Source organism: Hemibagrus wyckioides, linkage group LG01 (assembly GCF_019097595.1).
Source record: "Hemibagrus wyckioides isolate EC202008001 linkage group LG01, SWU_Hwy_1.0, whole genome shotgun sequence".
NCBI classification, from domain to species: domain Eukaryota; kingdom Metazoa; phylum Chordata; class Actinopteri; order Siluriformes; family Bagridae; genus Hemibagrus; species Hemibagrus wyckioides.
The window spans coordinates 13730261-13758220 of record NC_080710.1 but is presented as its reverse complement, the minus strand read 5'-3'; the positions used below and the strand labels follow the sequence as shown (position 1 = coordinate 13758220).

Genomic DNA, 27960 nt, shown 5'->3' with positions numbered 1-27960 from the left:
AGTCAAATGTGCTTTTAGATGCTCAATAAAATCACTATGTGTGAGTGCAAATAATACAAATTAATCAATTTTTAAAAACTGGTTCCATGTTTATTGCATAAAAATACTGTATTTTGCAAAATAAACAATGACATCCCCCTCACACTTTCATTATTTACAAAAGGCAAAGAGTCCAGACCAGCAGCATCAAATTTTTTCCTGTTTCAAAAATTATTGACCGTTGTTTCTTGAGTGATAGACATGTGAGATTTATACACTGAGATAAGTGCCATATAGAACAGCCTGGGCTCCACAGTACAATAAGTTCAATCCTCTTTACATATCTTGCATAAAAATTACAAAATTAACAGAGTTCTAATTTCCTTAGACACACACACATTAAGTAGCTTGCTCAAGGTTATCACGGTGCTTCAAGACAGTATCAACAAACCATCTGGATAATTTCTGAATCAGTAGTCCATAGCTACTGCTATATCAAGTTTAGCTACAAAATCCTTGTTACTGGCTGGAAGTTCAGGGTAGATTTCAAGCCCTTTGACTGCAGAACATTGGTTCTTAACCTATGTTCAACCTACAGCCGCTCATCACCAAAGTGGCTGGTGATGACACACAGAAATACAGAACTCTGTTTAGCACATTACAGAGGACTTGATCAGGTAACATCTGAAGTGTCTAAGCTTTTCTTCATTATCAACACATTGACTGGATAATAATTTTGTGTTTATTTTTAAAATGAACTTGAGGACTCCATATAGACAAATTTGCTCAAGTGCGTGGCATTGGTTCCGCTGTCAGAGTCTCTCTTGGTCAGTGCACTTAGAACAGTGTCAATCCTCAGCACTCTACCAGGTCACAGCACACAGATTATGCATTGCAGTGCCCACTTTTTACACTTGGGGAGGTGTGTGGAACTTCCTGGGCTGATGTGCTGCCCTAATTGGGGGTGCCAGGGGACGTCTAAATAAAAGAGAAAAAATAAATTCACTGTTCCTATATATATTCACATTTTAACATTTACAAGAAAGGTTGCAGATGGTCCACATTGTTCTATGTTTGTCTGCGTCACTGTACTTTGTCTGTGTTATGTGTAGCACCTCTGGTCTAGGAGGAACGTTGTTTCACTTCACTGTGTACTGCATCTGCTATATATGGTTGAAGTGACAATAAAGCTTCTTTGACTTTGACATTAAACTAATGATAAAATTTCACTTTTTGACTTTCCTTCATACAAGAATACATTGTTGTAAGCCTTCTGCAACATAAATGGAAATGTGTATTTCAAATAGCTTCCAATTCACTATATGCTCAATATATACACACCTTATATATATACACTTTATTAAGAACACCTGTACACCCGAACCTTCATTTGATTATCTAATCCGCCAATCACTTGGCAGCAGCACAATGCATAATGAATAAAATCATACAGAACCAGGTCAAGAGCTTCAGTTAATGTTCTGCTGTTTTTCTTTTTCTTTGATGTGAACATTAACTGAATTCTTAACCTGTATGTGCTGATTTTGTGTCATTGCACTGCTGGCACATGACTGGCTGATTAGATAACTGCATGAAAGTGTGCAGGTGTACAGGTGTTCCTAATAAAGTTGACAGTTAGCGTATAGGCACTGTAAAAAACACATATTTTACAGAAGAAATAAATGTAATTTGAATGTGCGATACATTTTGCATATCTGAAAATATACAAAAATCCGATGAATGACATGTTTACATTCTGTATCAAGTGGCATTGATTATTTAAGAGTGAAAAGTTACAAAAGGTACAATATGGACTCTTAAACATTTTTTCATTTCCAGTAGCCCTCACATACTACTGCTGAATGAACAGACACAAACTCGGCTAGCATGCACACCTTGCAGGAACAGCAGCAGCAGAAGGCCTGAAGCTGGCAGAAGCAGCAGCAGCTGTGTGATGTCCTGATGGCTCAGAGGGGGGCAGCAGCGGCAGAGGAGCAGGGTAACCAGAGGGGTCTGCAGGCAAAGGCTTCCTGGGAACTGGAGGTCTCGGGGGAATCTGCTTCTGGCTCTGCAATAGGAGAGTAAATATAAGAATCCAATATGCTGTTCATGGACGATAAAAAGATGACTAGTGCAGAGCCTGAGGACCGTCTCTCTGCAGGCCTGCAGCTGTTGGTACCTGTCTGTCAGACAGTACAGGGTCGGGGGGGAGAGGCTTGCTTGGTGCAGCCGGTCGTGTCACCTTCAACTGGAGATCCATTAAAGATGCAGGAGATTAACAGAGAAAATACGGATGAAACCAAATACCTCCTCTCACGACCACCACTTCCTGTCACAACAATTATCCATCCCAAATCAATCACAGAGAATCACAAGCCATGCTTAAATCCTGCACTCAAGGAGAGCTACTAACACATACCCTTGATTCATGTTCATGATGCATGTAAGCTTAGTTAAATTAATTTTCAACCACATGACCTGTAAAAGGTGACAGAGCAAGTGTTAAGGTTTCAATATGTATTCCAAATGACATTAATTTAGGCAGTTTAGTGAAGAGGTTATTAAGAGATGGCAGCCTAATAATTATCTATGTATGCTCGCATGTTTTTTTGACTTACTCTGTCTCCCTATACAGTAAACAAAATAATTTAATTATATGAATGACAACCAGCAAGACCTGCAGCAAATGAATACTCTTAAAGCAGGGTTTCTCACTGAAAGCCAAAATTCAAAAATGAATCATCTGTTTTGTCTTTTAAGAAGACAGTAAAAAATCTTATCGATTTGCTGCTAAGAAACCCAGCCTTAAAAAATCTGATTTATACCCAGCGCTCCTAAATTATAATCAAGCTACAGAACGCATGCACTGGCACACAGAACTCAGACACAAGCTACACAACACTGGAGAACAGGCTCGAGACGAAAAGCAGGTGATATTGTCAAAACGGGAGGTGAGGTGGTCTGCGCTGAAGCACGGGAACAGGAGGTCATGCGTTTATATAACCCGTCTCTACCTTTTGCAGCATCTTGCTCTCTGAGGGGGCAGGGTCAGGAGGGAGGGGCTTGTTGGGAGGGGCAGGCCGTTGCCCTGCCGACTGCGGCAACAGAAAAAGCATTATGCATATACACTATTAGAAGTAACTGAATATAATATGGATCAGTTCACATTAGGAACAGAGCAGAGAGGCTTCAGATACGCAATACACAAATCCAGGCCATTAAAAAAGCCCATATGCTATTTTAGTATTATTTCTATTTAGTATTAACATGCTTATCCTTACACTAAGGGGTCAAGTCAAGAAGACTGATCTTGTTCTGAAACCTTGATGACATTTTACTTCTTCTTCAAGAAGGCTACATCAGTTCCACCTCTCAGACACATCTCAGCCAAAATGTACAACTGCCAAACTTAATGCATTTTAATGCATTGAACAGTACTTTACAGTAACTACCAGGTTTCAGTTTCCAACTTCTTGATTTCATTTTCTAATTTTCCAGCTTCATTTTTTATTTCTCAGTATCTAAATTCCCAGTTTCTTGACTTTGCAGCGTTACATGAAATTGGAATTGGGAAGTCAGGAATCTGAACTAGGAAACTGGAAATTGGAACTGGGAAGTAAATCCAATGCATGGTCATGAATGCAGCATTAGCTTTCATTTATTGGGAAATGTTCCACCCCACAGAAGGACGTTTGTTTGTTTATCCATCCATCTATCTATTTTTTAGGCATATCTGTTCCATTGTACATAACACGCATAAATAAGATTTCTTCATAATTCAGCCATATCTACATTTATGAAAAGTAGTGTTCACAGTTCTACCTTCCTGGGATCTGCGTAGACTGTAAAGTTACATACCGAAATATTAAGGGTTCTCCCAGAGCGATGACATAAAAAAAAAATCTCAAGGCTATGAGGTTGAAACCCACGGACTGATCACCCTGCAGAGGTGCATGTAGAGTGCTGTGTTTTTGCTTGGAAGAAGCGTTTACATAGTGGTTAGTTGGTGCTCTTTGACCTTTGTATTCAGTATTCAAACTAGTGAGCAAGTAGCAGCATTAGCACAGGACTGCGGTCTCTCTGCTCTGTAAACTGCAAAATGGAGAAGTTTCTTATCATTGTGTTAAGGCACATGAGTTCCACCGATGAGAACATAAATAAAAAAGGAAATAATTACATATAAAAAGTGTCATGAATTTTAAAATATTTACACCAATGGAAACTAATTTACTTTTAAGAGCAATTTTCATTGCATTAAGCACAGTATTAAGCATCACAAATTGTTTAATCAATATAGAGTATATGGATGACCTGGACTGTGAATAAGAGTAAGAAATGTGGAGTCCTGTCTTTCTCCAGTAATCTCTCTAGAGAAGGACAGTTTACCTGGAGAGGCTGTTTAGAGACAGGATCAGGTGGAAGAGGTTTAGTAGGTGGAGCAGGCCTGGTCTGAGCCTAACCACAGACAGAAAGAGAGATGGATAGAGAGAGAGAGAGAGAGAGAGAGAGAGAGAGGTGGGGGGGTGAAGGGAGAGGTAGAAGACAGGCAGACAGCACAGCACATTCGTGCATGTTCTTTAAATATTGAGTGCCAGTAAGTTTCAGTTATAAGCAAGTGAGTTAAAAAAAAAAGCAATATAGTGCATTTTACATAGAACCATTGAGCAGTGCTTTACAGATGTGTGAAAAATGTGGAAGCAGCTGTGGGAAGTGAGATATGAGGTATTTATAATTCCTATAAAGCGGTCATGCTGAGTCTGTGGTTTCAGCTACTCCATGTAGCCCTAAAAGAAAAATAAATACAAGCTGGAAACAAGTGTTGTAACTGTCACTTAAGACTATATATATATATATATATATATATATATAGTCCTGTTGTCTTACAGTCAGTGTCTGCAGGGCAAGTATGAGATTCTGGGAGCATCACAGTTAGATGCATCCATTTAAAGATGCTTTGCAAAACCATTCTTTGTTTAATTATTCAAGTGCCAGTTCATTTGAGAGGATTATACAATAGAAACAGACTAAAAGGAAAAAATTTAATTGAACCTCTTAAGACTTACAGATTTCAAAAGTATAACAAACTATTACATGTTACTATAAACAGGTTTAGGCAGTGTTAACTGCACTAAACAGAATTTCAATTAATATATAAAAGTTAATCTTACTATATCCCTCCCCTATAAGATATAAGATCCCTTATAATGATTCTTCTCTGGACCATGCTTTTCTTTCTCTTAAAAAAAAGTTTTTTGTTTTGCATAGGTCATAACTGACCTCAGGTTGCATTTTGTTCTGTTCAATCAGATCGAAGAGAGAAGTAACACCTTGTACCTTACTAATGGCTCGTGTGAGTGGGATGTCATTCTGCGGGGTCCACTGGTACCTCAGTGGCAAGATCTGCTCTCCATTATGTGCGTTCACTCGCTCAGTGGCAGGAGTTCTGTAAACAACACAGACCCAGTCAGCACTACTGAATTTACACCAAGTGAAAATGAACTAGCAAAGGTTGCTGTACTATTACGCTTATAGCAGAATCAAAATGACATGCTTTTGAAGAGTCATGCCTCAATACAAACCTCAGATATTTTTTTACAAGTGATTCTAGCAGTACATACTGCACTGTAGCCATTACACTGCTCACTTTATTTATTTATTTATTTATAGAACAAATTCATATAAAGCACACAGTATCTACCTGTAACACACTACACTACATACACATATGTGCAGTAATGTTCAACATAACTAACATTACTGCACATACTAGTCAAATACCTCTCAAAGTGTTCCTCTGGTGGATTCATGCAATTTTCAATATGAGCCACAGAGAGATTACTGTGTTATGGGTAAAACAAAGAAACGTGGGAGTCAAAAAAATCTCCTTGTTAGTAAAAGCAAATATGAAATCACCAGCTTGTTAAGACAAATCCAGCATATGAAGACTGCATTTCTCTCTTTCTCTCTTACCGGCTGGGCTGTCTGGCCTTGTTGAAGGGTGTGTTATTGAAACATAAGATCCTTCGGCGACATCGAGGGAAGCGGAGTGCCAGGAATATTAGTATCACTGGCAGCACGAACAAAAAGATGACCAGTAGAGCCACACTAATGGGATTGGAATCTACACACAAACACATGTATACAGATACATTAAAACACAAAGGCTATATTTAAAGAAATATACAGTTTACTTAAAATCAAACAGATTTGAAGACATGCAATCTGATACCTCTTGGCTTTTGCACAGGGCCGCTGTCCACACTGCCTCCTGTCCCTGAGTATTTACAGTCTGGTGGAGCCCAGCCCACATCACAGTGACAATTCTTATTGCTGTTACACACCTACACATGGAGAAGCAAAAATGACAGATAAGGAATTGTTAATGCCTCTTGGTATCTGCTTCATATATCAGGCTGCTATCAGTATTATAGGTTTAGCTAAGAATATGAATAGTGTTAAATATTAGTTTAACAAAACAACACAGGGGACACCATGGATGAACACAGACATACCACACATACCCTAACACCCATTCACACAGTAAGGATAATTTCTGATGACAATCAGCCTACAAGGTATGGAGGAGGAAACCAGAGTACCCGGAGCAAACCCCTGAAGCACGGGAAGAACATGCAAACAGCATGCACAGAGGTGCAAGGTGTAACCATTAAGCCACCGTACCCTAGGAAAGCATTTTAAAGAATATTTACATTGCCAAAAGCTAATCAGATTAACTCAAAGTTAATCGGAACTGAAAAGTCAACCAAAATCATACTTTTATAGAAAAAAAACAGAGCTGCAAGTGTGAACATCTCACCCCACGGCCGTTGCACTTCTCACGACACTCCTCAACACCAAGGATAGACACGTCCTGACAGTGCTGATCTAAACACAACTGAAGAAACAAATAGCATATTCATATTACAGTAAATAATATACATTACTGCAGTGCCATTATAGTACAGTGCTTTGAAAAGGTTTTTGCCCCCTTCCTGTTTTTTTTTTTCATTTTTTGCATATTTTTTGCATCAAACAATATTAATATTACAGAAAGATAACGCAGGTAAATACAAAATGCAGTTTTTAAATTATTATTTCATTTATTAAGGGAAAAAAAGCTGTCCAATCCTACCTGGCCCTATGTGGAAAATTAATTGCCCCCTCCTGTTAAATCATGAAAGAAATGTGGTTAACCACATTATTTTAGAAAGCTGAGTTAAATTTCATTAACTCAGCCGCGATCTAAAGAAATTCTAGACCAGATGAGAAACAAAATAGTTGATATGTATCAGACTGGAAAGAATTATGAAGCCATTTCTAAGGCTTTGGGACTCCAGCGAACCACGGTCTGAGCCATTATCCACAAATGGAGAAAACTTCGAACAGTGACTTAAATCCAACTGAGATACTGTGGCATGACCTTAAACAGTCCATTCATTCTCGAAAACCCTCCAGTGTGGCTGAATTAAAACAATTTTGCAAAGAAGAGTGAGCCAAAATTCCTCAACAGTGATGTGAAAGACTCATTGCCAGTTATCGCAAACGCTTGATTGCAGTTGATATTTAGGGGGCAATTACTTTTTCACGTGGTGCCAGGCAGGTCTGGACAGCTTTTTTTCCCTTAATAAATGAAATCATCATTTAAAAACTGCATTTTGTATTTACTTGCATTATCTTTGTGTAATATTAAAATTTGCTTGATGATCTGAATCTTTTAAGTGTGACAAATATGTGAAAAAATAAAAAAAAACAGGAAGGGGGCAAAAACCTTTTCACAGCACTGTATATTTATTTAACAAATTGAAAGTGGAAACCATCCAATGCTGCCAACAGGTGCTTTGCTAAAATAATTCAACAAGGCACAAGGTGCATTTTAATATAGACAACTATTCATACTATAATCATATAACTATTCATGTAATCATTTGACCAAAATGCCTCTACAGTAAACATGAAGTTTACTAGCAATGAGCATATTATATGTTTTATATATATTAGATATATTGAAAGTATATATAAACATGTGTATGTTTGTGCAGCTGCAATGTGAAAACACTGACCTTGCCAGGACCACATGCAGTGCCCTGAGCTACCATGGCTGGGTCGGAGACATCATCACCCATGTGGAAATATGCCCCTCGACAGGTAAATTCACTGTGGTTCAGTTTTACCTTGGTTGTCAGAATCTTTGCATTTGAGTCTATCAGTGGGCGATCACTGCCACCCTGACACTGGATTCTACCACACTGTACATCACTGGAAAGAGAATAAAACACAGACTTAAACAGCATTCCTACACACACCACTTATAAGCATTCATAACTGTCATAATTTCATTCACCTAACAAAAAACAAACAAACTAATATTCTTCTCTCTTCTGTTCTTCTTCTTCAACACATATGCAGCAAATTAAAACACTCTGACTGTATTTTATTTTTAGCTATGATCTGTTAGAAACTATTCAAGCAGAGTTGCGTACTTGAGGACACATACCCATTTGAGCAGGGTATATAAGTGCCATTAGGCATCTGGCCACAGTTGCCGAACATGTTGCCCTGTTTGTTAACAGAGGAGAAGCAGACTGGAGGAGCACGGGTGGAGTCTGAGAAAACCACAAACACAAATTATTTCTAATGCCAATAACAGACAGCAATAATTTATACAGGAACCAGATGAAACCCCTTTGAAATGCAATTATCAGGTTGAGATTATGCCAGAAACAGATTTGTGACATATACAGTACTGTGCAAAAAGTATTAGGCACTTTAATTTTTAGTAAAAATTTTATTATTGATGTTTATTTTATGACGTCTAAATAAATAAGGGAAAATTAAATAAGCGAACAGGTTTCACTTACTGGTACCCCACAGCATATGACACTGCTCATCAATAGTGGTACACACTCCGCTGTAGCAGTAAGACGTGCCATCTTGACATGTTTCACCATTTTGAAGAAACACATTAGGTGGGCAGTGTGGGGAGGCACCAGTGCAGTACTCTGGTAGATCACATTCTCCCAAAGGCTCTCGACACAATGATCCAGCAACACGCAGCTGACAAGAGAGAGCAAAGGCAAGCAAGCAAGCAAGAGATAAGAGAAACAGAGAGATTAATAAAAGCTATTATTACAGCATTAGTTAAGAACACCAATCATGTATGAATTAAAAAAACAAACTCATACATACTTTGCAGTTCTCACAGCAAATACCATCAGAGGAACATTGGGCACCTGGAACTAGCTTACAAGTGCTGGCATTACAACACGGATCAAAACATTCCTGCACATATACACACAAAGCAATACTTCAGAGACTTAAAAAGCACATTCTTCTTTAGATAAAATTAGTTGAGTGTCTACAGATTAATACAGTTTCTTACATCAAGTAGTCCACAATCACACTCCTCTCCCTTCTCCACATACAGGTTGCCACAGCGTGGCCCTCCCAGCATCTTTTCCGGCTGAGGCACATTAAAAAGACACATGCCACCACCATGCATCAGGCTCAGAGAGAGATCTTTCTCACTACAGCTGCTAAACAGCTGACCTGGCATGAACCTGTGAACAGAACACACATGGTTTAGGGAGGAGAAGGCTTATCGTCTAATAATGTTGAACCTTCAGATAGATGTATCTAGCTTCCTCAGTATACCTTTACTTTTGTGTCTATTTCAACAGTAGGTGTTATGGTACACTATAATAAAACTATAGGGAAATTTAGAATAGTTACTCTTAATATAAAAATACATTAAGATGCTTTGCATTCCTTGAAAAATATCACACATCACACAGGACATCTCACTTGAACAACAAATAGATAACACCACAATGGGGATGCCACTGTTAACAACATATCTAATCCTCCTTGTTATTAATTTACATGCCTCTAATATCCTTACAATATATAAATGTATGTGGAAACCTGACCATTCACGCCCATTTGTGCTTGTTGAACATCCTATTCCAAGTTTGTGCCCACTTTTGCTGTTATAATAACCTGTACTTTTTAGGAAGGCCTTCCATTAGATTTTGGAGTGTGACTGTGAAATTTTGCTCATTCAAGAGCAATAGTGGGGTCAGGCACTGATGTTGGGTGAGAAGACCTGAAACATATTCAGTGTTGTGATTCGTCCCAAAGGTGTTCAGCAGGGTTGAAGTCAGGGATCTGTGCAGGCCACTCGAGTTCTTCCAATCCAACTTTAGCCAACAATGTCTTCATGGATCTTGCTTTGTGCACAGGGTATTCTCATATTGGAACAAGTTTGGGCCTCTTAGTTCCAATGAAGGAAAATTGTAATGCTACAGCATACAAAGACATTTAATACAATTTCTTCCAACATTGTGGCAACAGATAGTGGAAGACCCATATATGGGTGTGACAGTCAGGGGTCTACATATGCATTTAACCTTGCTGTGACCTTGACCCTGACTTGATCAATTCTAAAATCTAAATCAAGACCTAAATCAGTTCAATTTGGTTACAATAATAATTCCACATCATTCCTAGGAATATTTAGTCACTCATCTTTGTGATATCCCACTGACTGCTTACAGTAGTCCTAATAACGAGCTAGTTTTCAGTTTCCAAATCTACCCAATTTGTTGAATACTTTAACTGCTCATACAGTGTAATGTCATCCTATTTATTTCAACTCTGAAGCTGTAAGCAGTTTTCTAGTTTGATATTTAATATTTGATGGATAGTCATCTAATGTAATTGTTATATACCTTTCCTTCACTTATCTTCTCAAGAAGCACTCACCCTGTGGATGGCTCCATGATACAGCCTCCAAGGCGTCGTTCATTCTGGCACTGACAGCGGCGCTCAGCTGTGTCATGGTTCATGCCCAGGTTATGGCCGAGCTCATGCGCCACTGTGGATGCAACCCCAAGCACACTTACCAGATGATCCTACAGCATAAAAAAATGGTGAGGAACTTGTTCTGGTATGTGCTATCTCACTTCTTGTTTTTTTTTTCAGTATTGCAAATGTCACACTGACTGACAGTGATAAACAATGATGAGCAGTTCCAGAACCATCGCACACTGCCTAGGAGAACAACATGGTACACTGTTTACTACCAGCATATCAGCAGTCTCTCAGTAACTGTGAAATAACAGATGGAAGCTCTCCAGCTTCTAAAATGCAAATACCTTTGAATGTGTTTGTCATTATAAACCATTGAAAATCACTAAATAGCAAAGTCTCACCACATTAACTCCTCCAGATCTGTCTTTGGTGCACATGGAAGACTGAGAGGCCATGCCAACTGTTGTGCCATCAAATGATTCACCCCTTAAAAATGTCAATAAATTACAGCTGTAACATTGTACACTGTTACATATATTGTTTGAACTAACACAATGCCTTCCAAGCACAAAATGATCAGAACCTACATGATTAGTTGTGCATTGTCATGACGTAGTCGTGGCAGCAGCTCTCTGTTCCTCCAGTCCAAAAACCGGCTGAGTGTGTCACTGGGGCTCTTATCTATCAGGATTTTATCTTGATCACTCCAGATCTCCAGCCCCACTAGGGCCACTCGCACATTCAGTGGCCGATAGAACTGGAACACAGGACAGAAAAAGAAAACTTCAACCACATTTGAATAGCTTAAATCACATAATATTGTATTGCAGAGTTTTAGACCTGTTTTTAAGCTGATTTTACTCTAACTCTGAACTGAGGAGAACTTGGGTTTTATGTGGCATAAAACACAAGAATCCAGAATCAAGAAGAATTCAGTCTCATCACTAAATACCTATTTTTTCTGTTCAAAAGGCCTTTTGTTTAAATTTGTTAAAACTACTCTATGTCAGTGGTAACATAGCAAATGATGCCATACATTCAGAATAATACCATACATTCAGGTCCAATACAAACACAGTAGATGCACAAATTTACTACCTCCTTATAAATTTGAAACATCAATGCTTAAATATGATTTGTCTGTTTTTTAAATACTCTTTACATTTAATGAATGCTGGTTAGAGTGCTAAGTTACTGTGCATTTTTATTTGGACATACAAACAAACTTTCTACTTAATGGGAAGACAAAAACAAATTCCACAACTGAACTCACCCAGTCTACCTGGTTGGCCACATCCAGCATGCGATAAATAATAGTCTTGTTGTTCTTCTGATAATTTAGGTACTGTGACAAAGATATGTATGCAAAAGAAAACATTAAACCACTGTCTTTAATTAGATAACAAAATGTAACAGCTGGATAACACCATCTACCAGTAGATGGTGCTGGAGTAACAAATGTGGCTTACTGTGCTGCATGATGTTTTTTCATTTATTTATTTTTTAATATATGAATACCATTCTTTGACATTATGTTCAAGCAAAATACTAGTAGACTGCCAAGCCCTTCATGATACAGTGAGCTGTGAATATTTGGACAACTACATGTATAAGACACACTGTAACAGAAACATACACTTACCTCCTTGTGATCAACCACCAACACCAGCTCAATGTATTTGGTCTCTAAAAGAATATCTCTTTTAGTCTGTGAAACAGAAACACAAAGAAAGTGTACAGCAAACTGATCCTCTTCAAATTCTGATTATGATTCTCTCTCTCTCTCTCTCTCTCTCTCTCTCTCTCACACACACACACACACACACAAATATTCTATTTCTTATTGCTTCTTATTATTTATCAATCATTTCTTAATTTAGTTATTTACATGCACAATCTAAGGAGTAGGCCAGATTTTCATTTCATTTCATTTTCATTTCAAGTTGTCTACTGTATACAACTGTGTATGTGACAAAAATGTGAATACTGAATTTCTTACACACACACACACACACACACACACAGCTCTCACCCTGTGTATTTGTGGAATAATCTGGATGGGTGGTATAAAGGTATGAGAAACACCACATCCCCCAGATTCAGAGCTCTGCTGCTGGGTTGGGTAGAGCGTGTGCAAGTCCTTTTCTTCTTCTGAACAACCACTTCTCCTTATGCCTTCATCACATTCCTCTGGCTGCAGTTCAAAACTCAAACTCGCATTGATTACAATCACTCCCCTGCAGAGATAAGCAGAAGAGTTACTTTACTAATATTGATTTCCCCTTCCCCACTATATGTTAGATCATATTACCATCAACGCACACGGGCCTAAACCCAATACTTGTGTATAAATGATACGTTTGCAGATGAATAATTAACCTCCTTATACTTATAATATATATAATTAAACTAATCATGTGTTAAAATATCATCTTTACTCTCTACATTTCATGGAAAGAAATGCCTGTCTTGACCCTAAGCTGACCTGGTTCCTTGATCTACAGGCCATGTTGTGATCAGACACATGGTTTACCAGCATGAAAAAATGCAAGGGGTAATTATATCTCTGTATATAATTCTGGAGCGGCACGGTGACGTGTTGGGTAGCTTTTTGGCCTCACAACTCCAGGGTCAATGGTTTGACCATAAGACTGTACATGGATTGGCGATCGTTGTATATGCTTTGAATGTGCACACTGTGATCTTGGGACACATAATGTCTATTGTTCCTGGAATAGGTTCTGCATCAACTGCCACCCGGATCAGTATAATGTGATTACTGAAGATGAATGAATGGATCACTCTCCAGAAAACACTACCCTTTTTCAACACACAACCAGGACCAGCTCTGTACTAGTTCAGCACTAGAGACAGAATTTCTAATGGTTACTTAAACTTCATCTTCAGTAAAATATTCCTTTCATTACTTATTTATAGACTGTGTTTACTTCTAATAGGTTATATTCAACAATCTTCAGTCTCTCTAACATTCATAGTCACAAGCAGACTTTTTGCTAAATAATTAGTTGTAGTGTCGGAGAAATTACATAGATATCATACATCATACATTAGCCTAGATTTAAAATGCTCTGCATAGAAGTAGTGGTTATCAATCATATATCAAATATCTACCAAATATCGATCAAAAATTATTTAGCTTCGGATTAATAGTAAGCTTTTGAGTAATGCAAGTATATCAAATATATATCCTTTATAATATCAGGCTTTGGAGCTTTTGAGCTTTTGATTAATGCACATGTGTAACTTTCATAATCATCAAGCAGTGCTGAGATGGGAATGTTTTTGTAAATTTCATAATCATCAGGCAGAAATAGTACTGAGATGGGTGAAATAGAGGAGATGTTTTTGTGCTGAAAAGTGCAAACATAAGGGGAATTTCACCAAGACAGACATAACCTAGGCATCTTATGAGCTTTAGCATTGCTTAATAGGCAACAGAGGAGCACATTTAGTTCCATACACAAAGAGATAAACTTAGAAATAGAAGTATGGTTTTCCAAGAAATTGAAGCACATCTAATTTTGACACATCGAAAACATCGAAGTTGGTCGGTACGTGCGTACGTGCACATTGTTGTATACATCATGTACCCGAAAGGTTGTTTGATGTCATCAAAGAGAGGATGTTTTAACTAAGGGAGCGGTATGGGGACAAATACGAAAATATAGTAAGTATGTTAATTAAGGAAGGAGGGATTAAAAGTATACATACATTGAGTATAATGTGGAAATTTCTAGAAATATTTAAATTTGGAAGAGGGGGTGACATGAGGCGTCTGAGGTATAAGAAGAAGGGAATTTTTTGGGGTTTTTTTTAGACCAGCTGCTCTCTTCAGAAATGCATGTGATTGACTGCATCTCTGAATAAAGAAACCTGCTTCTTCTCATCTGCTGACTGAGATCTCCTTCATTTCGGCTGAGTATTTGATTGTTTGTTTATTGAGTTCGTTTGGTACGATTGTTGAAAATAATAGAAAATTGGTACTGTTAAAGATTCCACCCTGTGATATGGCCACTCGGAGGGGACTCTGAGTTCCGACAGTAGTACAGTGTAATTTAGAGAATTTTATTTAAAAATTTTGCTTCAGAAGAAGCACGCCCTTAAATAGGGTATGACTAAGACTATTATATGAACATGACTGCAGTAGCACTATAATCTAAATTTAATAAAGCTTAGCAGACTGTGGTTATAGAGAGGAGTCTTACCGTAAGCCATCACAGGTGCTGACAGCCACGCGGGACTGGGAGAACCCTCTCACAGAGCCATGATAGTAACACTGAGCCTAACAGAGAACAGGTGTAGTTTAATATTTAATGCTCCTCTGCCATTTCCTTGTCCCTTCTCTACATCTATCTGACACACAAAGACATGATGGTCTACTTTCAATGCCACAGGACTCATGGGCAAGTGCCTTAGCATTTTCAAGACAGAAGCAAACTGTGTCTGTGAGGACAGACAGACAGACAGACAGACAGACAGGTAGATAGATAGATAGATAGATAGATAGATAGATAGATAGATAGATAGATAGATAGATAGATAGATAGATAGATAGATAGATAGATAGATAGATACTAAAAATGTGCAAAAACTGAGTGTTTTCAATAAGTCCTGTGTAAATCTGATTGTTTTCAACGAGTCCTGTGCATGCACCGGAGTGTAAGGTGCATAGTGTACAGTTTGTAGTACAGTTCAGGACAGTGAGTAATGGAGTAATGTCAGCACTGACTTTGCAAATGCAAGTTGCTACCAGCTTTACATCTGCCAAAGGCATTGCTTTAAAATATTAACATTAATTAAAACATTTTACCTTGTAGAATATAAAGTGCATTAATTACTGAGCACATTAATTAATGAATAAAAATGAACATACCACCTGGCTCTCCTCCACAGACACCCCAACTCCATTTGGCAGGTAGTAGAAGACATTAGGCGGCTTAGGCATTAGCTCTCTGCAGAATCCAGATCACAGTGATTGAGGTGGTAGAAATAAAGATAAATAAACAAAATGAAACATAAGATAGACATAATAATTCATTGCCCTCATCTGCTGTATATCAGTGATTGCACACTCACTGGTTCTTTTCCAGGTCCAGCAGAAGTAGGCTGTCTCCCACTTGCAGCCCACACAGCAGTCTGTCTGGGTGACCATTCTGCAGAAGAATAAATCATTACTTGATAGGCACCGTTAAATGATTTTATATGAATTATATTATTTACAAGAATGTAAAAGGAAATAATATATGCATATACCGATATACCTATTGTGTATGTACAGTGTATGTATACACATTAATACATATAATTCATATAATTACAGTTGCAACATTAAGAATCCTGTACATGGCATTAAGTAAAATATCATAGTATAATGTCTAGTAGCAGATTGGCATGAAATTACTTGTATAATAGTGTTTTCCTCATGAAGGCTGAGTCCAGCTTAAAACCCTGCATCGTTAATGCTTTTGTGAAATCCAACAAAAGCACATTGCATTTGCTATGCTATAAACATAGAAGCTAATGACATATTACTGGAAATACCCAGGGAAGTGCTAATATATTATGTATGAGAATGAATTTCTGCATTAGGATTTTGTGCATTTTTTTTTTATTATTTCACTTCTAAACAACTTTATTTATAATACAGGTGCAATTTGAGCAATTTCTGGTTGCATGTTTTTGGTTATTTTTATTAGTAATTTATAATTATTATTCTAATACTACATCTTATCTAGTAAAGTGACATTAAAGATTTACAGAAAGTAATTTGATTTTCACAAAAGAGGACTTTTTTTAAAAAAAATTAAACCCTCCATATCTCTGCACATAAAATAATGTTTAGAAGTTCATACACATATAAATTGCTTGGCAGTGCGATCCTCTTTATTCACCTTAACCTACATAAATGCTATCTCTTTAATGAACCAGGTCCTTTTTTAGCTGCTAGAAAGATTTAAACTCATTGATGAGTTCTGGTGTACTCTAGTGAGATGTCTAATATCCACTTCTTTTCCCCACACACATCACCATTAAGAACAAAAAAATCTGCTGATCTTGCTGCTGATGGAGAGTTAAGTGATGCAGGCGGTGCTGCACTATAAGCAGACTTCACTTCCTTTTCACTCTCTTAACAATCATCTAACATCCTTTACCTGAGTCTTGCTTGCACAAATCACATTTCCCCTACTTACGAGCCTCTTTCCTGCACAGAGGAGCCAGAGAAGGAAAACTGCCAGATCGCATGATTGCAACAGACATAAAGCTGCACTAACATGGACGCACATACACAAGTGATAACCAGCAACCCCACCCCAGAGGACTGGTGAAAAGTGAAATCTCCATCTGCTTCCTCCTGCACAGCCGCCTCTGTTTCCTGTCTTTCTTCTCTCTCTCCACATGGGAACAGAGGCTTCACACAAAAGCTATCTCAAAAGAAAACCTCCATTATCACATATTCCAGGCTGATAGGCACCAGAAGACTTATTCCTGGCATATATCTGAGCTTTTATCTATTCGTTCAGTAAGATTTGATTTAAATTCATTTAAACTGATGGTCATTCTATTTGACTTTTTAAACCTTTGAAATTGGTGCTGATAATTACGTTACAAAAACCAACACCTTTACCTTGATAAGTATTAAAATAGTTATGTGTTGTGTTTTGGGTAAAAACAAGAGTTCTTAAGTAAGCGCAAATTACCAGAAGGTATACACTGAAAGCGGGGAAGAAAAATACATTCACTTGATTCAAATAAATGGTCCCCTCACACAATATCCAAGCTATGTAACTATTATCAGAGTAAATATTTATGCCTACTGCTTTCAATCCAATTCCAGTATTCTTCAAAAAAACAAAAAAAAACAAAAACAAGTGTTAGACCTGCTTTGTTTTAAATCATGCATAAACTCACCCTTTCAACAACCTCATCTTAAGATTGACAACTTGGATATATTTGGCTGATGTATGAGCAACTGTTACAGACAGTTATCACTTAATTGAGCATAATCCTAGAGAAAAGGGAGCTACTGACAATTAAAGCATAACTTTGCATGGTATTTCCTCAGCTGTGTGTCTGATTCATTATTAAGTTATTGGGTGGAGGTCGAGGGCCAGTGTGCTCTCTCAACTTCCTATGTTGTTTGAATAAATTTGACTTTAAACTTTACAGAAACAAAACTCTTAGAGCCTTAATGATACAAATGCCAAGTGGTAGTTTTGTTTGTACTGTATATGGATTGGATAGATACACCCATATTTTTGCAGACTTCACAGGGATGAACTCAGACACAAATATTCAAGATACCTTTGAGCAAAGTAGGCAAACTGCCAGCTAATGATTCCATGCAAATAATGTGAAGGGTGGAAATAAGACTAAACCACAGAACAGCAATTGAGAAAAGAAAAAGGCTCGGGAGAAACAAGAACCTTCTCATGGGACAAGGTAATGGATGACGAGAATAAGCAAAGGAAAAGAGAAAGAGGAAATCAACTGGGGTAACCGGGGGGGTATAGGAGCTAGGAGAACACTCGTAAAAAAACAAACAAAAAAAGGTTAATGAGTGAAAGAGTGAGAGGTGTGAGCTGGCATCTCTCAAAAGTAATCACAAGACAAGCAGAGGTGTCAAGAGACAGAACTAATTGCAGTATGACACACTCATAACTATGCTAAGCAGCTAACGCCTCCCACATCACATCAGCTACCCCCCCTCCTCTTCTACTTCTTATCCATTCTGTCTCCTTCCTGATGTTTCTTTTTGACCTTTTCACTCATTGCATTCCTTGTATGCCTTTTGTTCTCCATGTTCATACTGCTATCTCCTGCCTGTCTGGAGCATTTCAACTACTCTCTGACCTCAACCACTTACGTCGATGACTGCACCACCCTTTACTGCTCTGGCTCACTATCGCGCATACACCCCACCTCCTGTCCATGATGCAATGTCCCTGCACACATGTTCCAGCTGGTGGAATGACCTCAGCAGCACATGAATGCTGGGTGTGGTTCATAAGCAAGGCTCAGCAAGAATTTAGAGAGGGAGTGGGTAACGTTAGTGGACGGATGTGGGGTGAGAATAATCTGTCTTCCTTACAGTCTCTCATAACAGAAGATCTACAGTTATTGTTTATTACATTACAGTGAGTTTGGTCTTGCGGTTATGAGCAAGTAATCCAGTATGGAGACAGTAAAGCTAGGATTAAGACACACAATTACTACAGTGTCTCTTTTACGAAATATCTGCTGCCAGACACTGCTGGTTTAGATCCTAATTACGCTAAAATATTCCTTGATTAGCACTGTGGATCAAAAGTGAATGTTATGAAATTTGAATTAGATTTTCAGTTGCAGTATAAAAACAGACCACTCCCTGCCTCTGATGTTCCCCTGGCTTTCACAAAACTATGTGCAGTTATACAACATATCATAATGTTTCAAGAATTTTATAAACATGGGAGAATGAGAGATAAAACCTTGTGTTTTCTCTTGGGAAGCAACAGCCTAACTATCATACACAGCCAATTTCTTTTCATCCTTTCATCCATATCTGTAGCTGTAGTGCTTCTCCTGAAGCACACTGGCAGGTAAATGAATGATGTTCTGAGGAGTAGTCATGCTGATAAGTAACACAGTGTGTCTGCACCCCCAGACACTCACTAATCAGCAGTGTGGCATTTCACTGGAACAGCACAGAGACCCTAAGTGTGTCCAAATGGAAGTGTGTCTAAGTCTAAGTGCTTGATCACACTTAACTAAGCAGTGGTGTTAAGAAAGATCAAGCCTCAGACAAACCAGAATATGAGTCAAAATCAGTATAAGCCTATTCAGAGTTTATTCATATAGCTTCGATTAATTTTCTAGAGCAGCACGGCTCTGACAACAATGCAGGATGTAATATAACTGATTTAATGCACTGCTTCAAACATGCCATTGTTTCTATAGAATCAACTCAATTTCTTTACTTTGTATATACAAGCATATATAATTTGATGTTTAATCAATGATATGGAAAGAATTCTGTAAGAAGACATTTATTTATTAAGACATTTATAGAAGGAAACTTGGGTATCAAGAGCGCTTTGTAAGCCTTCAAGGTTCCTCAGTGGTAGAGGACATTACCTCAGGACAGAGGACTTTCTGATTTCTCAGTGACATAACTTTAAGTCCTAAGTTTTTTTGTTGTCTACTTAAATTTAGATAAAAAGAAAAAACAGGCTGGTGAAGATATACAGCAGGTTATAGCTGCTATATTGTAAGTGATAACAGGAATTAACTTGTCTTGTGGGCACTGCACAACATTCAGTGTAATAATAATCAACTTCATGATGGTAACATGGCTTTCAGATTGCAGCAGACCACATCACACCAACCTAGCACTGTTTATTTTTTCTATAGCATGCCTGTCAATGTAGATATGGTGCCAGGAGAACAATCTCCTCCTGAACAACAGCAAGATGAAGGAGTTGATAGTGGACTTCGGCACAAAGCAGAAGAGGAACCATCAACCACCTATAATCATCAGGACCCCAGAGGAGAGAGATAGTTTCCGCCAGCTAGTGTGTTCCCATCACACAGGACCTGTCATGGTCCTTTCACATCAACACCCTTGTGAAGATGGCCCAGCAGTGACTTTACCATCTTAGACGCTTGAAGAACTTTAAACTGCCCTCAAAGGTGCTAACAACCTTCTACATCTGCACCAATGAAAGCCTCCTATCAGGAAGTATAACAGCGTAATTTGGAATAGCACCAAGCAGGATAGGCGAGCTCTCCATAGAGTGGTGAGATCCACTGAGCGTACCATCTGCACTGAGCTCCCTGACCTGCAGTCCATCTATAGCAAGCGGGTGCTGGACCAAAGCATGGACCTCAGCCATCTGAACAATGGACTCTTCTCTCTGTTGTGGTTAAGGAAGTGCTTCCACTCCATAAAGAGAATACCAGAGAGAATGAGGAGCTTATTTCCGCAGACCATTCAGGCCTTCAACCAGGAAAACGCCTAGAGCTTGGACTTTTTCTGTACTTGTCCATACAACACACACTACCTCAACTGACCCTTTACACAACACAGACTCTTTGTGTCAGACTCTTTGTAACACACACTACCCACAGACTCCATGCACAGCATACTTTTACATATTTATGTACTTAAACAAGCTCACAATTTACACATATGCATTTTATTTCAAGTCATTGGTAACAATCATTCTATATTCATATTACCATATATCATTAGCCATTGTATCGTTCTCATATACTGCATCATTTATATTTTGCCTATTTATTTTCCTCTGTTCAATGTACAGCTAATTTGATTTTATTTCATTTTACATTACTTTATTTTGCACAGCTAATTCTATTTTATCTTTTTCTTTTATTTCTTTCTTTATCTTTTATTTTATCTCTTTTCCCCTATTCTATTTCATTTAATTGTATTCTACCCCCCCTTTTTACCATATTATATTAAATTCTATTTTATAATACAGACAGACAAGAAAACATTTTCACTGCATGTTGTACTGTTTATAATTGTGTATGTGATTAATACACTTTTGATATAATATGAATGCTTCAGTAACTACAGTCAAATCAAACAAGAGAAGTATCAAGTGAGCAAAGTGAGGAATGTACGTTCGGTCCCAGTGACAGGCTTTGGGAGATTAAGAGGTTAATTGGGAGCGGACTCAACTAATTCCACATCAACTGAGGTCAGACTTGGCACCGGCAGGCAACTAACTGTTAAAGGCACAGGGTGGGCCAAAGGAGCAGACTTTGTTCATGAATGGGTGTCAGTTAGAGAGGAACAGAAAAGGCTAATAAATTACATATGTACATACATCCACACATTGACACCCACACCCATGGCATCACCCTACCCTTCCTCTTTCTCTGAACACAGACACACATTGCTCCCCACCTTTCCTCACTTTTGGAAAACAATCTAAAAACAGACCACAGTTGCCATGGTTGCATAAGCAGCCTGATTCACTGACACACACACACACACACACACACACCCTCCGCATTTTAGAAATGGGTTTCTAGATAATGCTGAAACATGGAGACCCAGATGAGTAAGAATGATGTGGGCAACTTCCAATTACAAGTATGACAAAGAAGGCACCGCAAAAACTGACATCTTACTAAATGTTAATATCTTGAATATAGTCAGTTTTACGAAGCATTTCCTATTACACAATTACATTAGACAATGTACATACATATACAATACATTTAACATCTCTTGAAGCATTTTTCCTCTTTTAAAACTTTCCATTTTCTTGTAATAATTAGCAAATAATTTTGCTTCTTAGAAGAAACAAATGTTTAAAATGAGCAAAATTATCCACCACTAGAAAAATGATTTCAAGCTTGAAAGTAGTTGAAAAGTCTAAAATAGGTTTAATAATCTTATATTTCTTTTATGATTATCTAATTTTACTTGCTAAGATCTAAATTATCAAAATTTACTTGCTAAGAATTAATGCTTAGAAACTTTTAGACACTAAATTTTAGATGTTAAAATGCTCACAGACAAGTGGCATGTGTGTGAGTCTGATTTTGTGAGTCTCCCAACACCTGCGTTGCCTCTCCACAGAGCTCTAAAGCTAAGCAGAAAACTAGAATCAATGTCTGGTCTAGTTCCTGAAGCACAGAAACTTTTTTCAGTCATGTCTTCACTCTGTGCTTTTTTTTTAAAAAGGGAACAAGGAGTGATGAGAGGTGGATCTGCTAGCTAGTTTCCTTTTTTCTGCCATCCTGCTATGCAGGAAGGAAGCATGTGCTCTGGCATTTTTTACTGGAGACTTCCTGAAATAAGTCTGATCTGAAGAGAGGAAGTGGAGGCTATGGTGAGGGGATGGTCATGTCCTGTGCAGCTGAGAAGACCCCTGATATCATATCCTGTAATATTCTACACACACACACACACACACACACACACACACAAACACTCACACACAGAGAACAAGAGTACAGTGGTACTCTTAGTTAGAAACACACGGGCAAACCTGATCCCAACAATGACAATGGTGATTAGGGCTCGAGTTCTGTGTCATAGGTCATTGATTCAAAAAAAAATCTAGAATCAATAATGTACCTTTATGTGTACAGAGTCCTGTAAGGCCACACACAGCACCACACAGTTGCAGCTCATTATCGTTGCTCATTAGTAATCTAAATCTAAATCTTTATCAGGATTTCTGTAAAGCTGCTTTGTAACAATATCCATTGTTAAAAGAATTAAATTGAATCATTTAAGTTGAAATTAAAATCTTCTTAGTGTAATATATACAGTAGTGTGTGGTTCACTGACAAAATAACAGTGCTCAATAACAGCATTCTGTAATGTGTTGATAAGCCTCACATAATATATCTACAGATTGTGAATCATGTGATGTCATATGTAGCAGAATCTGTATATATAATCTATGCAGGCTGCATAATAGAAGAGGCAGAAATATCAAATATGACTATACTATATAATCTTGTTGTTACTGTAATTGTTAATTATCTGTTGGCTTTTAGTGCTGGCTTCCTAAATCCAAAACACTTGACGCTTCACACATGACAGCTGACAGTGAACATTGTCTTCTGATGACAGTATCTGACCAGAATCTTGGCTCTGCCTATTGCTTGACTGAGAGCAGAGAATAGGTATTGCTTGCATGATTAAATCTGTCTGTGATGATCCTGCTGGAGCAGACACACAAAGCAGTGCTAAACTGATTTTCTTCTCTGTCTCATTTGGTGGTCTATAAAACATCTAATGCACTTGGAAAAATATGACTAGCAGACAGAAAACAGAAACGCATTCTGACTAGTGATGGGAATACTGTAAGTTTGAATACAGACAAAGCCACAGTCATCTATTGCCCGAAGTCGTAAAGAGCAAAAATTGGTCTTGCTCTGTGTGTGGGAGGGATTACCATTACTCATACCCCTATCAGTCAGAGAGACACTAGTCAATTGTGGATGCGTGTAATCTCAGGTATGTGAAAGACAACAGTTAGGATGTTCCGCTGAGTGTGTTTAGCTGCCCTGTTATTCAGCATGAGTAGCAGTTTTTAAAAAAAAAAATGCAGTAAGCATGTGCTAGCCTTCACCCTGCTTAACCTTAGAAGCTGGTTTAGAGTTAATTTCTGCACAAAGTTGATAATATAAGTGCCTACTCGTAGAGCGCAGTGACTCTCTTCCCTCACCTGTAAAATGTTACTCAGGCTCCTCCTGTGTCCATCCATGATCACAAAAGGTCTTGTCTTCTCCAATGGCTTAACTCCTCTGCTACGACCTGCCACTGCAGGGGCACAGAGAAAATTACATGCTTATATCAAAAAATACCTATTTGTCTACATAGCTTATTGGTCAGCCATAATGAATCAGCTATAATGAGCTCCTGAGAGAGACCCATTCATTCACAAATATTTGTAGAAGCAGTCCGCTTGCCTAGGCGCATGATTTTATAAACCTCTGACGATGGAAGTGATTAGAACACCTGAATTCAATGATTTGGATGGGTGTCACAAAACCTTTGGCAAAATAGTGTATATATTTCTGTATATATATATATTTTTTCAATTTGTACTGCTGGGATCTTATTTTTGCTCTTCAGCAGTCACAAGGATGTCTTCCAGACACAGAACTCCAGCCAGTCACGATAATGACATCATCATTCTTGCTCTATAAACAGTCTTAACCTGACTGCCACCTCTTAGCAATGTGTACTTATCCATTACAACACAGTAACAGTTTCCAATGTGTTCATATGTTTATTTTGACTGCAAAATAGAATTTTAAAAACAGCATGTACTAGTTGACATGCAAACATTAACACTACATACTACAGTACATACTGTACCATTAAAGCTACAGTGCACAGTGTTATTATTGTTAAAAATGAAGACAATCATATCTTATAGGTTATAGGAGTTATAGGAGGAAAAAAAAAACTTTATAATTTGTTCCTGAGCTGCTGTGAGTTTCTCTGACAATCCTGTCAGCACTGTGGCAGGGGTATCGGGTTAGAATAGGTGGTATATTTGTACACATACATCATTCTGCAGCTTACATATGTCAAGCAACTTCAAGCATGACAGAAGTCTGCCTCTGAGGACCAGTCAGAAGTCAGCAGCCAACCGGGGGAAGACAGTGTGAGTGAGTCAGAGTGAGACTCAATATGAAGAAATGGATTCAGTACTGACAGTTTTTTCTTCCCAAACAGGATTTAGTGAAAATATACGAATAACTGTCAGTTATAGAATTTGTATTGTTACTTACTGAGTTGTGCAGTTGCTGAGCTAGAGAACTCATAACAGCTAGCTAGTGACAGCAGGAGGTGTTTGTGCAGGTTAGAATAGTTTGGCATTTCTAAATTTAGTTATATTCGGCAAAATTGATTCATCCAGGGTGTTATCTTGCCTTCGGTGTGCATGTTCATTGCTCTGTGCTAACACCATTGTGCTTGTGCCTAATTTGACATCTTGAAGAACATTGGATTGGAGATAATTTACACTGTAAAAATTATATCTTAGCAAATAATAGTACCTTAATCTAGTCAAAATTCTTTACTATTTCTTATTATAAAATTACAATAAAGAAAATCTAATATTATTAAGCCTATTTCCAGGCATATTATACTATTTTTAAGCCTACGCTCTTATTCAATTAGCAAATTATTTTGCTTGTTTCTTAAAATGCTTAAAATTAGCAAAATAATCTGCCAATAGAACAAGCAAATTGAAAGCTTCAAAATATTATCTACTACTAAGCTTAGAAATTTGTTTAATAATCTGATATTTCCTTTATTGTAATCTTATAATAAAAAACATTAGCACATTTTGACAATAGTCAAGATATTTGAACTTGTTAAAATGTTGTTTACTACAGAGAACACACAACAGGTAATACACATATCAGAAGTGACCAGATGTTATAGTTTTTTGTTTTCTATGTTTTCTATTCTAAGCTAGCATTGGCCAATCCAGATTTGTTGGTGCCTGAGATACACATAAGGTAGCTAGTGTGTTTCAGCTCAGTGTGCATCTGTAATACTGAGATTAAGGAAATATAGATTTAAACCTGCAAACACTTTGTCCTTTTCCCAATGTTCATACCACCACATTAAATATTTTTCTTCAACACACCATTGGTTTAATAACAATTTAATCATACTACTTAATGTGCCTTATGCAGATTGGTCTGAATGTGTTTTAGTGCTGTTATATATTTTTAAACATGCATTTGAGCTGCATGAATAAATGGAGAAAGCAGAACCCATACAGAAACATTCTTCCATAAGAGTAATGCCGGTAGTAATAGGATTTTTCAGCCAAAGAGAGGCATATTGTAAAATCTTGTATTCAGTATTGGATTCCACTTTTTTTTTCAGCTGTGAGCACAGCACAGCTTTGTATAACATATACCATGCTAAAATACTCACTGCCTGAAGGCCAAATCTATTGCATGCTGTATTATTATTGTATTATCACATATAGTTAGTGTGTATAAACCTGATGTAATCTGATGACTCCAAGGATACGATTCTTTCATCATTACAAAAACGCAGTTCCAAATAATATTGCTTAAAACAGTTGAGAGCTCAAGGCTTGAAAGAGGAAAAATAATAATATAGTGGTGCAAGAAATTGCAGTTTGTAATGTATATAAGATCAAAGCTCTGCTAAAGTTATTGTCAATTCATGACGACATTTCGCAGCTTACTCTCTGGTGAAAAGCAGACCACAGCAAGTACACTACATTATGTTATGTGTGTGTCTGTGTGCCAGCTACAATCACAACAGCATTAGCAACTTTTTCCATGTCAGCTGCTGAACAACTATTTTGACCTTATATACTGCAATATCAGTACTTATCTTAAATAATAATAATTACTTTCATGTTAAACTGCTGGTACATTTACAATGAGGGTCATTGTAAATTGTTTTGTGGAACTAATCCATGTGTGTGTTGTCTGCAGCTGTGTGTGTTTGGGTGAGTGACCATCTGTGGTCTGCAAATTATGTTTGTGACTGAAGGCTAAAGTTGGCTTCCTACTACTATATTCACACAGGCAAAGATTACATGCTTTGTTGTTGCCCATGATATCTTATCTTTATATTGACTCACACAAAATGTTGCCCTCTGTTTATTTGGTTATGGAGTGTAAACATGGCTCTTTACTCAATTTTACCCTATACACTCTGAGAACAAAAAACAGAACTGAACTGTTATTTCCGTTGTTGCTGACCAGTAAACATCAAGAATAAACAAAATGTACCAGTGTGTATCTTTTATCTAGACACATGCATGTAGTGTATCTAGAAATGTTAAAGCGTTAAAAGATTTATTTTCAATGTATGTATTTAACATCTTTTTTAAAGGGGCTTAGGTAGAAAAGATGTACCCCTGAAGTGCATTTTCTTTCAGAAAGATTTCGTATAGTGACTCGTACCTGAGTGAGCAGAATGAGTTATTGTTGGTGTGCTGGTCAGCACATCATCTTGGCTGTGTGTCTCTGTCCTTCTATCAGTGCTGAAGACTTCCACAGGTAAAGCTGAAGTCCACGCCCTCTTATGCTGTAGACTCACCCTGCCGTTAACACTTTGCGTAAGTGTAGCCCTAAATGTTAAAAGCGGGGTGCCTTCAAAAAGCAGCACAGTGACAAGGGTCCGAAACACAAGAAGAAACCCGTGGCTCATTGTCTAGGTTTCCATTCGGTGGAAAAAGAAAGGAGTGAAAAGCAGAGGTTCCCACAAAGACTGCATCCAGCTGTCGGAGTGAGTGTGCGCTACGTCTTTAGGGGACACACTGTCCGTAAATAAAGGCAGGTGGAGAAATAAAAAAAAGTATTTAATGGACGTGAACACCTTTCACCTGCTGAGCCTGCGGTCCAAACTGAACACTGTAGATCGGCCCAGTGCTCGCTTCTTCACATGCAGTCGTCATTTCCCATTCAAAATGTCTCCGACGTTGTCAGTGTAAAAACTGGGGGAAAGGACATGACTCTTTCCTCATCAGTGTGGCACATCTTAACGTATCGCTGTGGTAGAACCAAGCGTGTGGCTCTGCTGCTCTGGCTCAACTAAATGTTTACAAGGTCGCTGTAGTGCTCGTCAGCAAGGCGGGATTTCCTCCTGCTGTTTAACCCTTTCATAGCCAA

General features: G+C 37.9%; 1 protein-coding gene across 10 annotated transcripts; it reads right to left on the bottom strand.

Annotated features, from left to right (window-relative positions):
• Positions 1-64: 64 nt before the first annotated feature.
• Positions 65-27900, bottom strand: adam15 (ADAM metallopeptidase domain 15). Of its 10 annotated transcripts, XM_058387275.1 has the most exons (25): positions 27253-27900; positions 24006-24100; positions 15886-15962; positions 15683-15761; positions 15015-15091; positions 12821-13025; positions 12431-12496; positions 12062-12133; positions 11376-11545; positions 11190-11274; positions 10741-10889; positions 9359-9536; positions 9166-9258; positions 8838-9033; positions 8474-8582; positions 8040-8235; positions 6797-6874; positions 6209-6320; positions 5950-6100; positions 5314-5422; positions 4366-4434; positions 2994-3074; positions 2159-2227; positions 1875-2047; positions 65-957 (listed from the first exon to the last, which is right to left on the bottom strand). In XM_058387275.1, the coding sequence occupies exons 1-25, from the start codon at positions 27497-27499 to the stop codon at positions 888-890; spliced, it is 3006 nt and encodes a 1001-aa protein (XP_058243258.1). In that variant the 5' UTR covers positions 27500-27900; the 3' UTR covers positions 65-887. The 10 variants fall into 10 exon arrangements, with proteins under 10 accessions (XP_058243258.1, XP_058243276.1, XP_058243285.1 ...); XM_058387293.1 differs by lacking the exon at positions 2159-2227; XM_058387302.1 differs by lacking the exon at positions 2994-3074.
• Positions 27901-27960: the final 60 nt, after the last annotated feature.

Coding starts and splice junctions, on each gene's coding strand:
- adam15 (XM_058387275.1), bottom strand. CDS start 27,499: ATGAGCCACGGGTTTCTTCTTGTGTTTCGGACCCTTGTCACTGTGCTG. Junction 12,497..12,820: donor TTATTCCACAAATACACAGG/GTGAGAGCTGTG, acceptor TCTGTTTCACAG/ACTAAAAGAGATATTCTTTT. Junction 5,423..5,949: donor AAGGCCAGACAGCCCAGCCG/GTAAGAGAGAAA, acceptor TGTTGTTTACAG/AACTCCTGCCACTGAGCGAG.